This window comes from Brassica rapa, chromosome A03 (assembly GCF_000309985.2).
Source record: "Brassica rapa cultivar Chiifu-401-42 chromosome A03, CAAS_Brap_v3.01, whole genome shotgun sequence".
Classification (NCBI taxonomy): domain Eukaryota; kingdom Viridiplantae; phylum Streptophyta; class Magnoliopsida; order Brassicales; family Brassicaceae; genus Brassica; species Brassica rapa.
This window is the reverse complement of record NC_024797.2, coordinates 32,915,696-32,933,136: the sequence shown is the minus strand read 5'-3', so window position 1 is coordinate 32,933,136 and position 17,441 is coordinate 32,915,696. Positions and strand designations below refer to the sequence as shown.

The 17,441-nt window shown below is 38.4% G+C and overlaps 1 protein-coding gene across 1 annotated transcript; it reads left to right on the top strand.

Annotated features, from left to right (window-relative positions):
* Window positions 1-441: 441 nt before the first annotated feature.
* LOC103862619 (putative BTB/POZ domain-containing protein At2g40440) lies at window positions 442-3,890 on the top strand. The gene is made up of 2 exons (XM_009140310.3): window positions 442-570; window positions 698-3,890. Exons 1-2 carry the CDS (start codon window positions 442-444, stop codon window positions 1,217-1,219), a joined length of 651 nt encoding a protein of 216 aa, XP_009138558.1. The 3' UTR covers window positions 1,220-3,890.
* The last annotated feature ends 13,551 nt before the right edge of the window (window positions 3,891-17,441 follow it).

Here is a 17,441-nt window from a genome sequence, read left to right as displayed (position 1 = left end):
CCCACTCATCGAACAAAAACAGATATACAAAAGACCAAAAACTACGTTTTACTTAAAAAAAGAGAGCAACAACTACGTCTACGACCCCACACTTGCGCGGGGGCTGAGCCCCTAGTCATATGAAAAAGTTTGCATTATTGTTATGACTAGTAACTAAGGGGATATATATTTTTAATCTCGATTAGGGTCGCCTATAGACACAGACCGGCCTTGGATATTTACCTTTTCCAACGTGCTGAGTGGTCAATTGCTGAGACATCTGCTTTGTTTAATTAAATTACCAATACAAAACTATTAAGGTCTTTTAATATTGTAATAGTAAAATCTCCTTCATTTCCAAAGTCTTGGAAAACGAACGTAAAAGTAAAGAGTAACTTTGACCGTCTAGGCTCTCTCTTTATATATATAGAACCTACAATCGTTTTCAGATCTAATCAGGTTATGGGGACACAAACAAATAAAGAGCATTTCTTTGGTGGATTTCTAAAGATTTTGAAACAGCAGCAAGTCGATGTACGGCTCAATGCATGTGATAAAAAGGCAGCTATCTCTGCCCATAAGCTTATTTTGGTTGTGACTTCTTCTTTCCTTTTCCTTTTATTATCATTATCATAATTCACAGAACCGCTCTTACATGAAATTGTTTCATTACTAACGTTCTTTACATTACATATCTATTGAATTCATATATATATAGTCTGCAAGATCAGAGGTGTTTGCGAAGATGTTTGAAGAAGACAAATGCAAGTCTTCGTCCAGGCTAGAGATAATCACTCTCTCGGAGCTTAAACAAGAAGAGTTAGAGGCTTTTGTTGAGTTCATCTATGGAGATGGCTCAATTCTTTCTGAGAAAGCGAAGCAACATGTAATGTCACTCTATCGTGCCGCTGACAAATACGAGATTCCGCATCTACGTGACTTATGCAGAATGGAGCTTATATCATCTCTTAACGCTTCCAATGCTCTTAAAGTTCTCGAGCTTTCCCAAATCCCTTTTGACAAAGCTCTCAGCGATGCAGCCATCAGTGTTATCAAAATTAATAAAGATGAGATTTCTAGTTCTACTGAGTTCAAGGTTTTCGTAGTCGATCACCCAGATCTTACCGTGGAGATAGTGAAGGCTATGTTGGAATTTGCAGCTACGTATTACTGTACTTGTGGTCGCTATGTATGTTGTAGTTATTGTGGTTCTAGATCAAAAAGAAAGACTACTGTTTAGTCTGGACGTTCATCACTTTCACAAACCCTTCAACTCCTATAATATTTTCATAGGATTTATTTGTCTTTGTTTTGTTATCAAGCTTTCAAATCTTTGAATTTTTCTAATACGTTTCTATTTTATTAGATTCTATTTTGTTTGCAACTTAAGTATCTCTCACTAACTTTCTCTCACTAAACGCTCTCTAGAAAACTCGTCAATCTAAAAACCTAGATCCGGTGGCCGGCGGTTCTTCTTACTTTCGGTCGCCACCCCTTTTGTTTTTTATCTCCGATTTAGTTCGGATTGATCTTCGGCTATGTCCGATTGTTATTTCTGTTTATTCGGACTTTTATTCTTTCTTTTCTATCTTAGGATTATCATCGTAATCTCCTCTGCTCTGTTGTAATATCATATTCTCGAAAGATTATGTTGATTTACATGTACCGGTTTGCTTGGTCTTCTTTCAAATGGGTGTAAATCCTTACTCTGTCACAAGAATAGACTTTGGAGTATAGGTTCCCTTTGGATGAAAGTTCAAGATGATGCTGTTGCTTGGAGAAGGGTATGGTGACTCAGAGCTTTGGTCGGTTTAGATGAAGTTTCTGAAAAGTACTAGTTCCAATCAATGGAGGTTTAAATCACCGGTGGTATCTCAAGTTTTTCGGCTGGTAATAGCGAGGAGATTTAAACAGGAACAACTCAGGTTTATGGAGATCTTAGGCCAACATTATCGGCGCCCCTTAGGCCCGTCCTTAATCGAGTTTAGGTTGAAAATAAATCAAAAAGAAATTCCCGGGTTTGCGACGGGCCTTAGCTAAGAGATTTTTTGGGCTCGTCCTTAACAAAACGTGGCAGCATTGGAGTGGGAGATGTATTCTAAGCCGAGAAAGGGATTGTCGGTGTGTTCTTCTCTCTCTTCTCCAAACTCAATCAAAATCTCAAATCTCCGATGGCGACGCCGTGATGTCCAAAGGCGAAGTTAAATCAAAAGGAATAATCGATCTCTTCAAATCGTTTGCAACCCGCTCACTCCACATCGCCCTGATGTTCGAAGGCGAAGTAAAAAAAAAAACAAAGGTCATGTCCAATATCTCTGAAGACGAAGTCACAGCGAACTCCACAGCGGAAGATCTTCAAAGACTACTCCATGTTGGTGAACAACGGGGATTTCCCGGGATGGTTGGAATCATCGACTGTATGCATTGGGAGTGGAAGAATTGCCCCACCGCTTGGAAAGGAATGTATTCACGAGGAACCGGAAAACCAACAATTATGTTGGAGGCGGTCGCTTCATATGACCTCTGGATATGGTACACTTTTTTTGGAGCTCCAGGTACTATGAACGATCTTAATATTCTTGATCGATCACCTGTTTTTGATGACATTATTAACGGAAATGCTCCGCAAGTAAACTTCTATGTCAACGGGAGGGAGTACAATTTGGCTTACTATCTGACGGATGGTATTTATCCAAAATGGACGACTTTTATTCAATCTATCTGACTCCCACAAGGTGCGAAAAATTCTTTATTTGCTAAAACCCAAGAATCCGTCAGAAAAGATGTTGAGCGTGCCATTGGGGTCCTGCAAGCGAGGTTTGCCGTTGTTAGAAATCCTTCTAATTTATGGGATAAAAGTAAAATAGGAAATATTATGAGAGCATGTCTCATACTACATAATATGATTGTCGAAGACGAACGAGATTCACACACTCAGTATAGCGTTTTAGAATTTCAACCCGCAGCAGATGAGGATCTTGCATTTACCGTTAAAAAGACTACAAAACACGGAAAAAGAATTGGGCGTCGCAAAGAAGTTCGGGATCCACATATCCATCAACAGTTAAAAGAAGATTTGATTGAAAATATATGAAATAAATTTGGACATCTTCCAAATAACATTATAAATAACATATAATGTTATTTGGTTTCTATGAATTAAATAAAAATGTTTGTTTTATTTTATTTTTGATATTTGTAATTTTTTTTTTCAAATCTTTGTAATTTTCCTTATGTTTTCAATTTTAATGTCATATGTTTTATTTATGATATTTTATTTATGATATTTGTAATTTGTTTTATTTTATTTATGATATTTGTAATTTTTTTTTTCAAATCTTTGTAATTTACCTTATGTTTTCAATTTTAATGTCATTTGTTTTTTTTTTTACACTTCTCTTTTTAATGTCATTAAATATAAAAATAATTTATTTATTTACTAAGAGACATACAAAAGTCCTACCAATAATCTAATTTTTTTGGGTTTGTCCTTAACTTTGTCCTTAACTCCAAATTAATCATAAACTAATCTAAGGACACAAAATCATGTCCTACCAATAATGTTGCCCTTACAGCTTTCACAGACGGAAAGGACACAAGTCACGCCGGAGAATATAGAGTTCACGGGGAGAATCACTCAAAGCCGGTGTGAACAGAGACCAAAGCTTCTAGATCATAAACCACATGGTTTTAACACGTGTAACTAGATTTTGACCCGCGCTTCAAAAGCGCGGGTTTTTTTCCGATTAAGATTATTATTTTAGTTTTGATGTTTTGAAGTATATTATTAAGTTATAAAGTTTTATTATATCGAAAAAGTAAAAACATTTTAGAAACAGCAGATAAGAGGATCGACCGGAATACATGTCCAGATAAAAAAGGCGTTACGGAGAGGACGCCAGCAAGAGAAACTGAGGAAGAAAGACGACGTCGTATTAGAGGGAAGGCAATAGCAGAGGATATCAATGAAGGACAAATACACTTGGAACTGGAGCAGACTGTCATGGGAGCGTCTCACCTCCCTGACCCGATACTCAATGAGATCCCTGAGAATCAGGTGTATGTAGAAAAAGTCCAGAACAGATCCCCACCATCAGTGGGGAAAAATTTGCTGAATAAAGCAACGGAGACTGTTGCTCCTCCTTCCAACCGTGCGTTAAACATCCAAGATCCTGTGAAGGAGAGAAACAAAACTGTGGATAATGGGAAGCAAGGGATTGAGGAGGATCAACAACTTATGAGTGAAGAAGAGATAACCCAGATCATGGAGGAATACGCCAGCGTAGACCTTGAGATGGATGATGATATGGTTGATGACGATGACCTCCTTGATGATATGGATGATGAGGATGCTGCTGTTCCAGAAACTCAGGAGGTGTTGATACAAAATAAAAAAGATCTCTCAAAAAAAGGATTGATGGGTGAAGATACCACAGCAAAAGAGATGAGAAGTACATCAAGTCCTGCGGCTGGCCTAGAGAGAGTCACGAAGTCGCAGAAAGAAAAGTCGAAGAAAGATAAGCCTCAGGCATCTTACCTACATAAGCATCGTGGAGCCAAAAGCCCAGACACAAAAGGCTTAGCTGCATCCAGGAAGTTGGCAAGCAGAGGTCGAGTCTCGCCAAAAGGCAAATTGGTCAGACATGGACGTCCTAGCGCAATGGGAAGTGCGCAATCGACGACAATCCCTCGTTTTGGGGTGTACCCTTCGGCGGTAAGAAGCCGGAAACTCTCTTCTGTATCAGGTTCGGTGGGGTCCCAGAAACCACCCAGTACTCAGATATGAGTGCCATCGCCTGGAACTGTTAAGGAGCGGGAGCATACCTGACCAAGCAGCATCTACGGGAGCTGCATCGCTGTTTTCATCCTAATTTTCTTTTTCTTTCAGAAATAAAAAATAATTTTACTTTCTTGCAAGACTTTCAAATTGAGTTTGGTTATGATCATTTGTTCACCATCGACCCGGTTGGTCGTAGTGGTGGACTGGCTTTATTCTATATGGATGCTTCGAGTGTAGATATTAAATTCTCTAACAATCGGATTGATGTCGAAGCACAGGTGGAAGGACACAAGGTTTATATTACCTTTGTGTATGGTGATCCGGTGGTTGAATGCCGTGAGATGGTATGGGAACGACTTTTACGACTGAATGCAACAAGACAAGGACCTTGGCTTCTCTTAGGTGATTTTAATGAGATAATCAGCAATGAGGAGAAGAAAGGAGGATGAAGACGTGCTGACTCATCCTTCCTATCCTTCAGAAATATGCTCGCAAGCTGTACAATGATTGATTTCCCATTTGTAGGAAACTCGCTGTCTTGGGCAGGCAGAACACAAGCAGGAAGAGTGCAATGTAGATTGGATAGATTAGTCGGAAATGAAGATTGGCATCATATTTTTTCCCACACTTATGTGGAGTACTTACTTCGATGGGGTTCGGATCACAGGCCAATACTGGTTCGGTTCCTCTCAAAGGAAAAGCAGAATAGAAGAAGTTTTAAGTTCGACAAAAGATGGATGAGCAAGGAAGGCTTTAGGGAAGTAGTACAGGCCGATTGGGAGTCATCAGCAGTGGATGGAAATGCGAACTTGTATGAGAAGATCACCAGAACAAGAAGGGCCATCTCGAAATGGAAAAGAAAGAATCCGTCTAATAATGAGATCCTCATCGCTGAGCTGAAAGAAAAATTGGACAAGGCACAGGCTGATGACTCGATCTCGAGCGAGGAAGAACTGGAACTTAAATGGAAATTATGGGCTGCCTACAGAGAGGAGGAAATTATATCGAAGATACTATCCTCTAGACTAAAAAGAATTCTGCCAAGTATTGTCTCAGAGACGCAGTCAGCCTTTGTTACTAACCGGCTGATCACAGATAACATCTTTGTGGCGCAGGAGATATTCCATGCCCTTAGGACAAACCAGACCTGTAAAGAAAAATTTGTGGCGATCAAGACCGATATGAGCAAAGCATACGACCGTGTGGAATGGAGCTTTATGGAAGCTTTGCTCCTGAAGTTTGGGTTTGATGCGCAGTGGGTACAACTGATTATGAAATGTGTTTCTTCAGTGTCGTACCAGGTCCTGATTAATGGAGAAGCGAAGGGCCATATCAAGCCTTCTCGGGGCCTTCGCCAGGGGGACCCCCTTTCACCTTTTCTCTTTATCCTCTGCACCGAAGTTCTAATTTCTCACATTAAGAAGGCTGAAGAGATGAAGAAGCTAACCGGGATAAAAGTCGCACGAGAAAGTCCAGCGATATCACACCTTTTGTTCGCAGATGACAGCCTTTTCTTTTGCAGAGCGGAGCAATCCCAATGTGAAGAACTAGTTCGAATCATTGACGTCTATGGGTCTGCCTCAGGACAACAACTGAATAAAGAAAAATGTTCAGTTCTGTTCGGTTCTAAGGTCATAGCGTCCACAAAATCAGATCTGAAAAGATCACTTGGTATTACCAAAGAAGGTGGGATGGGCATGTACTTGGGAATGCCAGAAAAGATATGCGGTTCGAAGAAACAAGTTTTTTACTTCGTGCAGGATCATATGAATGGGAGAATAAACTCATGGTCGGGCAGACTGCTATCCAAAGGAGGCAAGGAAGTTCAAATTAAATCAGTAGCCCAATCAATACCAACATATGTAATGTCCTGCTATCTTCTTCCCATAGAGATATGTAACAAACTTTCCGCCGCAGTGGCGCGATTTTGGTGGGGTGCACGAAATAATAACCGAGGTCTACACTGGGTAGCCTGGGATAAAATTTGTGTACCATTGGATGAAGGCGGGTTGGGTTTCCGGAATTTTTGATATTTCAACCTAGCATTGCTTGCCAAACAAGTATGGCGTCTACTCACGAAACCGAACTCACTTCTGGCGAGGGTTTTGAAAGGTAGATACTATAGACACTCGAACCCACTCACCACGCCGAAGGCTAACAATCCATCCTTTGGATGGACCAGCCTTATGCAGAGAAACATGTTCTCCATGACGGTCTACAGAGAACTATTGGATCGGGGGCAGAGACAAGGGTATGGGAAGATTTATGGATACCAGATACTCCTGCTAGACCTGCCATCCCGCTTACTACAAACTTTGATAAGGGATTAAAGGTGCATCATTTGATCGACTTTGAGGAAAGAATGGAATACTGATATCACTCAAATTACCCTAAAGAGTGTTACTCTCATCAAAATAGGTTCAGATGTAGTACTTAGGGATCGAATCCACATAGACTCTAGGATTACTCAACAGACTTAAATAATTAGAAATGAATATAGACTAAAAGGTTTTAATAGTTTTAAAAGCAATAAATGATAAATCGAAAACAACAGTGATTCAATAGATTGAATTGAAGTGGTTTCAAGATTGGGAAAGTAGCTAGATCCAGGTAATTCTCAGGTGTAAAATGTATGCACTTAGTTTAGACTAAAAGGTTCAATGGTTCTTGAACTAAACGTTGATTTAACCGGACAGGTTATCTTCACTAGATCTCGGATCTCAACTGTCGTATTTTGATCTCGAGAAAGTGTCGATCGATGTGACTTTATGTACATCGACCGATATACCTTTGTAACGATCGACCGACAGAACGATAGTTGCGTCGATCGACGGTTATTCTAGTGAGCTTTGCGAACGGGTTTAACTTGTTCTCTAACCTTCTCAGACCAACTATCGTTGCGCTTGAGTCAGTTAGATCACGCAAATGGTTCAGGTATTGAGGGGAAACGGTTAGTCGGACTCAATTAATCCTAGGATCTAAAATGAAGGTGATCAATCTCAATTTTAGCATTAAGTTCATACGCAATGAAAGAACAATCAAAACACCTTTTTAACAGTCATATTAGCAGTACATATTTTCAACCATAGTGAGAAACCTAAATCTAACAATTGGTTTACTCAAACATATTCATGAGAGACAAAGTCATGATGATGTGAAATAAACTCAAATTAAACATAGAACACAAATAGATAGAGTAATAGAAATAAAGGAGTTGAAGATCTTCTCTGTTTTGCAGTCTCAGATCTATCTCTCCATTCCTAAGCTCTCCTAATGGTAGCCAAAATGCTCCTTTTCTAAACTAGGTCTTTTGCAAGTGTCTGCTAGAAATGATACAAAACCCTAGTACATATAGCCTAACAGGCGGCCAGGGACTTAAGTTGTAAATAATAGATCTTCTGGGAAATGAAATCTTTTAGTTTGCGATTTCATCTATGTGACTGCGTATCGATCGATGCACAAGACTGTATGTCGATCGATAATAAGTGATTAAGATCGACCGATGTTGCCCTTCTAACGTCGATCGATTTTCCTTGCGTAAAAGCATTCCAAATTGTCCCAAAAGTATCATTTCCTTCAATCAGGTGAATAGACCTGTATTTGCTTTGAAAAGACTCTAAAACATGATTAATACATCTTAAAACCTTTATATACCATGTATAAAAGCGGGTGAAAATCATGGTATATCAACTCCCCCAGACTTATCTTCTGACTTGTCCTCAAGTTAAACCAATGGACAATCTCTCTGGAAGAGGGTTGAAAACATCAGGGACTCACATATTTGAAATATTGAAGTCATCACCTCTATAATATTGCATTCCACATCTAAGGTTCCTTCTTACAGATAGTAGGCACGATGCAATCGTTAATCTTTTGGGAACATCTTCGAGAATTCCTTCGGGTACCCTAATAAATCTATCAGCTAAAACCAGGGTGATCGGAGTTGGCATAAACTCTCTGTATCCTAACGTCACAGCAACAGAGTAAGGCATAAGGTTCACGCTAGAACCGAGGTCACATAGTGATCTAGGGAAACGCGTGTTTTCTATCTTACAATCTAGGACGAAACTACCATGATCGGATCTCTTCGTTGGAGTTTCTCCTTTAATCATAGCACTTACTTCTTCTGAAATCATCATCACACTGTGTTCTGCGATTGGATAGTTTGGAGATGTCATATCTTTTATATACTTCTTAATTGAAGGTGCTATTTTTATAGCATCGCTAAGAGACATCTCGACAGAAATCCTATCTAAGGCTTTCTTGCAGATTGCATTCTCTAATGATTTCTTAGTTTGCGTTTTAGGAGGAAAAGGGGGTAAAGTTCTATATACTCTTTCAATTATGGGTTCGGGTTGAGTTGACCGTCGATCGATGGGTTTCTCCGGTTGTTGATCGACAATGGGTGTTTTGGGTCGATCGACGTCAGTTCCGTACTGTCGATCGATCTCATCCTCAATCTCCGTATCTTCTTCTAGTTCTAAGTCTATTGCTTTTTCCTTAGCCTTTTCAGTGGTGGTTTTCCGGTTGTCTTGAGATGGATTTGGGTTTAGTTCGTCAAGAAAAATGGGATGAGAGTTGCTTTTCCCGGTCTCATCGGCATCGTCAGGTTTTCCAATATCTGAATTATTCCTCGTGCCTGCTGCGAGGTTTTTCCCGCTGTGCAGTATTACGGCACTGACTTGACGTCTTGGGTTTAGATCAGTCCTTCCGGGAAGACATCCATCATCTCTCTTTATTGCAGTTGCTATCTCAGCTACTTGACCTTCTAATTTTCGGATTACTTCTCCTAAAAAATCTGCTTTTTCCATCAATTCTCCGTAAACCATATTTATCTTTCCGTAAAACTCTGATTTCGTCTTACGGTTGCCAGTAAGAGCTTGTCTGATATTGAACCTTTCTCTTCTGGTACGTGATTTTAAAGCAGTGTCATAAGCTTGGGTAAAGCTCTCAACATGAAAAACAGAGGAAGGATCAGAGCAGCTCGTTTCTTCATCCGAATAATCATCGGTGTCAGACAGAGCGTTTTCGTCGATCTGGGCTATATCAGATCGGTGTTTGTTTTGAAGAAAGGAATGAAGGGTTTTAAGGGAATTCTTAATTTCTAATAAATCAGAATTGTCTTTTGGATTTGTAGTTTTTTATATTTCTTCATCCATTTTTTCATAGGACCTTCCCGTTGTCATATTCTTGATAAGGCGTCTAGCTCCTTCGGGATTCCTAGTGATGAAATTTCCATCACTCGCTGTATCGAGTGTGGTTTTGTAGCTCAAATTAACACCTCCATAAAAGATGTTAAGAAGTTGTGGTTCTGAATAACCATGATGGAGACATTCAAGTTTATAGTCTCTGAATCTTCCCCAAGCATTTTTAAATGATTCGCGTGGACCTTGGCGAAATGTAGAAATTTGTTTTCTTACTTCCCAGTAGCGTCGTTCATCAGTGAAAAATTCTCTAAGGAAAGCTCTTCTAATCTCTTCCCAACAAGTAAGTGATCATGTTGCTAAACAGTTCAACCACCTGAGGGCTTCTCCTTCTAGGGAGAATGAGAATAGTTTGCAACGATCATATTCATCTGGTATTCATTTTTCCAAAATCTCAATATGATCTTGTGGGTGTTCTGGGAGGGATCCACGGAATGGGTTTTGACGAACCATACGGTAATAATCTGCGTTAAACTTAGATTTCTTGGTATCGTCTCCTGGTATTTTAATAGCGGACCTATTGGAATAGGTCCTACCAGGATCAAGGTAGTCTTGTATGGACAATTTTATATCTTCACCTTTAGTTAAGGTGGAATTTTCCTTAACATGGATTTCAGTCCCCGGTTTAGTTTGGCTAGTTTCATTGCTCGTTTGACCATTTAGTTCAGTTTGGGCTACTTTCTCATTAGCGGGCTTGGTAAGAGAATACTTACCTGCTTCCGTCTGGGCGGTATCGATCAATGTTGGGGACTCCGTATCGGTCGATTCCTCCGACTCATCGTCGCTCGATGGAAACGTATTCCCGTCGATCGATGGTTGGTCGCGCTCAATGTTCTCCATTCTTTGTGTCTGAATAACAGATTAAGAAAGAAAACTTTAGCAAGATTTTCGTAACAAGTCTATACTAAATTCTAAATTAAATCTAATGGTAATAAGAAAGAGTCCCCGGCAACGGCGCCAAATTTGATATCACTCAAATTACCCTAAATAGTGTTACTCTCATCAAAAGAGGTTCAGATGTAGTACTTAGGGATCAAATCCACGGAGACTCTAGGATTACTCAACATACTTAAATAATTAGAAATGAATATAGACTAAAAGGTTTTAATAGTTTTAAAAGCAATAAATGATAAATCGAAAACAACAGTGATTCAATAGATTGAATTGAAGTGGTTTCAAGATTGGGAAAGTAGCTAGATCCAGGTAATTCTCAGGTGTAAAATGTATGCACTTAGTTTAGACTAAAGGGTTCAATGGTTCTTGAACTAAACGTTGATTTAACCGGACAGGTTATCTTCACTAGATCTCGGATCTCAACTGTCGTATTTTGATCTCGAGAAAGTGTCGATCGATGTGACTTTATGTACATCGACCGATACACCTTTGTAACGATCGACCGACAGAATGATAGTTGCGTCGATCGACGGTTATTCTAGTGAGCTTTGCGAACGGGTTTAACTTGTTCTCTAACCTTCTCAGACCAACTGTCGTTGCGCTTGAGTCAGTTAGATCACGCAAATGGTTCAAGTATTGAGGGGAAACAGTTAGTCGGATTCAATTAATCCTAGGATCTAAAATGAAGTTGATCAATCTCAATTTAGCATTAAGTTCATAAGCAATGAAAGAACAATCAAAACACCTTTTTAACAGTCATATTAGCAGTACATATTTTCAACCATGGTGAGAAACCTAGATCTAACAATTGGTTTACTCAAACATATTCATGAGAGACAAAGTCATGATGGTGTGAAATAAACTCAAATGAAACATAGAACACAAATAGATAGAGTAATAGAAATAAAGGAGTTCAAGATCTTCTCTGTTTTGCAGTCTCAGATCTATCTCTCCATTCCTAAGCTCTCCTAATGGTAGCCAAAATGCTCCTTTTCCAAACTAGGTCTTTTGCAAGTGTCTGCTAGAAATGATACAAAACCCTAGTACATATAGCCTAACAGGCGGCTATGAACTTAAGTTGTAAATAATAGATCTTCTGGGAAATGAAATCTTTTAGTTTGCGATTTCATCTGTGTGACTGCGTAGCGATCGATGCACAAGACTGTATGTCGATCGATAATAAGTGATTAAGATCGACCGATGTTGCCCTTCTAACGTCGATCAATTTTCCTTGCGTAAAAGCATTCCAAATTATCCCAAAAGTATCATTTCCTTCAATCAGGTGAATAGACCTGTATTTGCTTTGAAAAGACTCTAAAACATGATTAATACATCTTAAAACCTTTATATACCATGTATAAAAGCGGGTGAAAATCATGGTATATCAAATACACAACTCGTGAATGAGTTTATTACAGCGGCTGACGTTCCTAGAGTTTTGTCTATTAAAGTGAGTAGAACGGGACGACGAGATGATTACATTTGGAGCTTCACAAGCTCTGGACAGTATACTGTCCGGTCGGGTTACGCTATTGCAGTGAAACAGAGAAAGCAAAAAGAACTCGCAGGGAGTATGGAACCAAGTACGACAGCTTTAAAAAAGGCGATATGGAAACTACAATGCCCAAGGAAGATAAAACACTTCTTATGGAATGTGGTATCAGGTTATGTGGCTTCGGCGAGCAAACTGAAAGAGAGACATTGTGGGAACGATGCAGTGTGCCAGAGATGCGGTATGGACCAGGAGACAATCAACCATATCATTTTTGAATGTCCACCAGCCGTACAATGTTGGGCACTGTCATCGATACCATCGGCTCCGGGTGTCTTCCCGTGCTCTTCTGTTTACTCGAACGTGGATACTTTACTTAGATATGTAGCCAACACGTCGATGCTAAACGGAAGTATACAAAATTTTCCATGGCTGATTTGGTACATATGGAAGGCTCGCAATGAGAAATGTTTCAACGCTAAGGATGCCTCGCCAGTCGACACGCTCCAAATTGCAAATAGGGAAGCAGAAGCATGGCGTATTGCTCAGATTGTGGAGGAGGTCGGTGCAGCAGAACCAACGGAAGGACCTGCAAATCAAGCGTCTGAAATGCAATCCCATGTCTATAGATGGAGATGCCAAGTGGATGCATCCTGGAAGGAGAAGGAGGAAGGAGCGGAGCTAGGGTTCATTCTGTTTGAAGATAATCATGTGAGATTAGTTGGACTAAAAAAGGGTCCCCTAGCAGCCTGGCTTGGGCAATGAGAGAGACGAGGAAGTTGGGAGTCTGCGAAGTTCGCTTTGAATCCGACTGCCAACAGCTAGTTCGTCTTATCAATACTCCACAGGAATGGCCGGCTCTTGGGCCTGAACTAGATGAAATTGATTTTCTTTGCTCAGAGTTCTCTGCTACCTCTGTTATTTTCGTTTGTCGTTTTGACAATGGCCGTGCGGACTCTCTCTAAGGCAGGACGATCACGAGCCTCAGACTTCTGTTTCGTTGGAGAACAGGCTCCCCCATAGCTAACCCATGAAGCTTGCTTGTTTGAACCATTAGCTTAATAAAGTTTTTTCTGATGCCAAAAAAAAAAAAAAGTTGTACCAAACAATAAAGTCCTTTATGGACATTAACGAAAGTATGTCGACAAAAAAAAAGTTTCTATTTAATTAAATTACTTTGGCTCTTTGCCATCCAATGAATTATACGTCATATTCTTTTTGGCGTTTAGGAAAGGTCCCACGTTACCAATGAAATTGTCGGTTTCAAAACCAAATCGAAATTTTTTAACCAAAAAGTTCTGACGAAATATTTAAACCGGATCAAGTACTCGTGGTTTTAAGAAAAGTGGTTGTAGAAAATTTATCCAAACAACCGAATCAAACTTTAGTTTAGTGCAAGCGAACCGATATGTTTCTCTAGAATCCAGTGTTTTTAAAACCCGATCAGTAACTAAGATTAGGGCTGTTCAATATGGTAAAACCGAACCATACCGAACCGAAATGGACAATATGATTTGGTTTTGATATAAACCATATAAACCGAATGGATATAGTTTTATAAAAACAGCAGGATTTAGATATGGTTTGGTATATAACCGATTAAACCAAATAAACCAAACAAAACCGATTAAAAGTAGAAACATGTAAATATGTATCTATTTTATAACAATACATGAAAATATATTTGTTACATAAGTGAAATTTGTGTTAATAACTATTACCATAATATTATAGTAATAAAAAACTTTAATTTGTAAAATACTTGAACTATAACTAAATAACAATACATCGCAATTCAGACATCTTATTTTCTAAGTCTTTTTTTGATTTTTTTGTTTTATTTTAGTCTTCACTAAATTAATATGAAGATTATAAATTTGATGGACAATAATTAATGGAAAATTTTCAATTGAAAAATCATGACTTTAATGAACACTAAATATGAAAGAGTAGAAAAACTTGTCTTTCATGTTTTTGTTTTGTTTCATATTTTTATTTTCAAAATTTCAAGCTTTGATTTTAGTTATAGATTTGATTATTTTATTTGATGGTAGAAGCATTTTTACTTTTTTGTTCATTTATTTGAACATGTAATATATTTTTAATAAATGACGGTGTTGGCAATATGACTCTAAAATTCATGTAATATGATCTCAAACAAAATAATTATGTTTTTTGGTATAAAACCGAATAAACCGAAAACCGACGGTATATAAACCGAACTGAACCGAAGTAAATATGGATTTAGAATGGTAGTTATATTTTACTAACCGAAATACCGAAAACCAAAAAAACCGAACCGAAACCGAACCGATATCCGGATTGAACACCCCTAACTAAGATTGAAATTTTTGAGTCATTCATAAATATGATGTGACCGGTTTCAGTTGGTTCAACCGAATTCAATTGACTTCATTCATAAAGTAAAAACAGTACTAAATCAAAATGCTTTTTAGTTATTTTCAGTCAATTATTCAAATATAAATTAAATTTCGTTATTAAAGTTCTTACATAAAATAATGATGAAATTAAATATAAATATAAACTAAATGAAAAAAATATAAAATTAATATTTTGTTTACCACCGTAAATTATGATTTCTTTTTAAAAATGTGAATATAGTAAAATACAATTTTTATTTATAATAGTTATAATGATTTAAAATAGAATAAATAAAAAATATTTTTTTTGTCAAAAAAATTATTTTAATAATAAATTACAAACAAACCACCTTATCCATATATGTTTTCGGTTCACGGTTTAACCCGACACAACCACCAATTCGGTCCGATCAAACCCGAATCAAATTAAAATGAAAAACTGAACAACCAAACCTCCATGCATCTCTAATTTCAAACCGGATTAGTTTCCTTTGAAACAAGATCTTGTTCAAGTGAACCGATTTGTGCCTTTCCGGTCAGAGTTTATATCAAGAATTACAACTTTGCTACACAATTTGTAGTGACACGACAAAGCCACCAAACATAGGATGGTTTTTAATCTCTACACTCCATCGGCCAAGTAAAGTCCTAAACGTGGAGGCTGATCAGATGTGACGATAGAAGCGTGCATCAGCAACTGAGACCACATTATTAGAGAAACAAAATCTGTTTATGGAAAATGAATTCTATTCTCATTAACCATAAAATGTAGCTTACATGGAGTTTATATACACTTGCGTTTAACCATAGTAAACCACATACAATAGAATTAAATCTACTCTACTCTAAACCGGACTGAACCGGCCATATACATTAATAGCCTCCCTCAATATGAAGGTGCATATATGTTATGCAAACCCATCTTGCGTATATTGTTCTGGAAAGGAGTAGGATAAAGCGCCTTGGTAAGAACATCTGCAAGTTGATCACCAGTCGCACATAGATTGTCTTGAGAAATCCATCTTCCATCTTCTCCCTTACCTTATGACAGTCATTCTCTATGTGCTTAGTGCGTTCATGGAACACCGGGTTACTCGCAATGTGCAAAGCTGCTGTGTTGTCATAGTAGAGATAAGTAGGAAGCTTAAAAGGTAAGCGGAGATCAGTCAAGACTTTCACCACCCAAATTATCTCCTTTGTAGCCATACACATTGCTCTGTATTCAGCCTCTGCTGAACTACACGACACAGTGTCTTGCTTCTTTGATTTCCAAGATACAAGAGAATCGCCAACAAACATTGCATAACCGGCAACTGATCTTCTAGAGTCTGGACATCCATTCCAATCAGAATCAGAGTAACCTCACAAATCAAAATTAGTCTCTGTACCAAAAAGAACAATCCAAGACCAATCGTTCCCTTCAAGTATCACAGTATCTTGTGAACAGCTTGAAGATGAACATCAGTAGGAACCGTAGAATACTGAGCTAGCTTCCCAACAGAAAAACAAATATCTGGTCTCGTAATCGTTAGATACTGCAATCTTCCCAACAATCTTCTATACTGCTTTGCATCCGTAAGCAGAGTACCATCGTCTTGAGATAATTTCTGATTCGGTTCCATTGGTATTGATAAAGGTTTACAGCCAGAGAAGGCAGTTGATTCCAGAAGATTAAGTACATACTTGCGCTGACAAACGGAAATTCCTTCAGCAGATCTTGCTATCTCCAGACCAAAAAGATACTTAGGAGCTCCCAAATCACGCAGTTTAAACGCTGCACTCAATCTCTGTTTCAACTCATTCACCATATCATCATCTGTACTGGCAATGAGTATGTCATCAACATACACCAATATTACCAAGAACTTCCCATCCAAAAACTTCACAAACATCGTATGATTTCCAGTACAAGTCTCGAAGCCAAAATCCAGTAAGGTTGTGGAGAGTTTTACAAACCACTGCCGAGAAGCTTGCTTCAAACCATAGACTGACTTGTGTAGACGACACACTGCTGTAGGAAAAACTTCAACTCCTTTAGTTCAGAATATCCTGGTGGTAACTTAAAATAAATCTCTTCCTCCGAATCTCCATTTAAGAAAGCGTTAGAGATATCAAGCTGCGTCAACTTCCACTTCAACTTAGGAGAAACAGACAGCAAAATTTTCACCATAGCCATCTTTGCTACTGGGGAAAACGTGTTAAGAAAGTCTATGCCCTCTTGTTGAGTATAACCGTTAGCGACGAGTCATGATTTATTTCTTTCCTCCGTACCATCTGCATGATATTTGATGGTATATATCCATCGACAACCAATTGCTTCTTTCCCTGACGGTAACTCAGTGATCGTCCAAGTCTTTGTCCGTTCAAACAAATCAATCTCCAAACCCGTGGAATCACACCATACCTTATCCTTCAATGCCTCTTTGTAATTTTGTGGAATGGGTGCTTTGGTAATGATATTAAGAAAGGCATAGAAAGGCTCAGATATAGAAGTATAAGAAATATAAGTAATATGAGTTTTATCAGTAGAAGAAGAAGTATTATAGCAATGATAATCCTGCAAATGAGAAGGTAATTTCCTTTGGCGAAGAGATTTTGATTCAGAAGAAACCAAAACCTCAGGGGATATCTTATCTTTTGAGATATAAGTATCAGAAGAAGATTGTGGTATATCAAAAGTTGCAGGAGAAGGAATATGAGGAAAGAAAGTC

Coding starts and splice junctions, on each gene's coding strand:
- LOC103862619 (XM_009140310.3), top strand. CDS start 442: ATGGGGACACAAACAAATAAAGAGCATTTCTTTGGTGGATTTCTAAAG. Junction 571..697: donor CTGCCCATAAGCTTATTTTG/GTTGTGACTTCT, acceptor ATATATATATAG/TCTGCAAGATCAGAGGTGTT.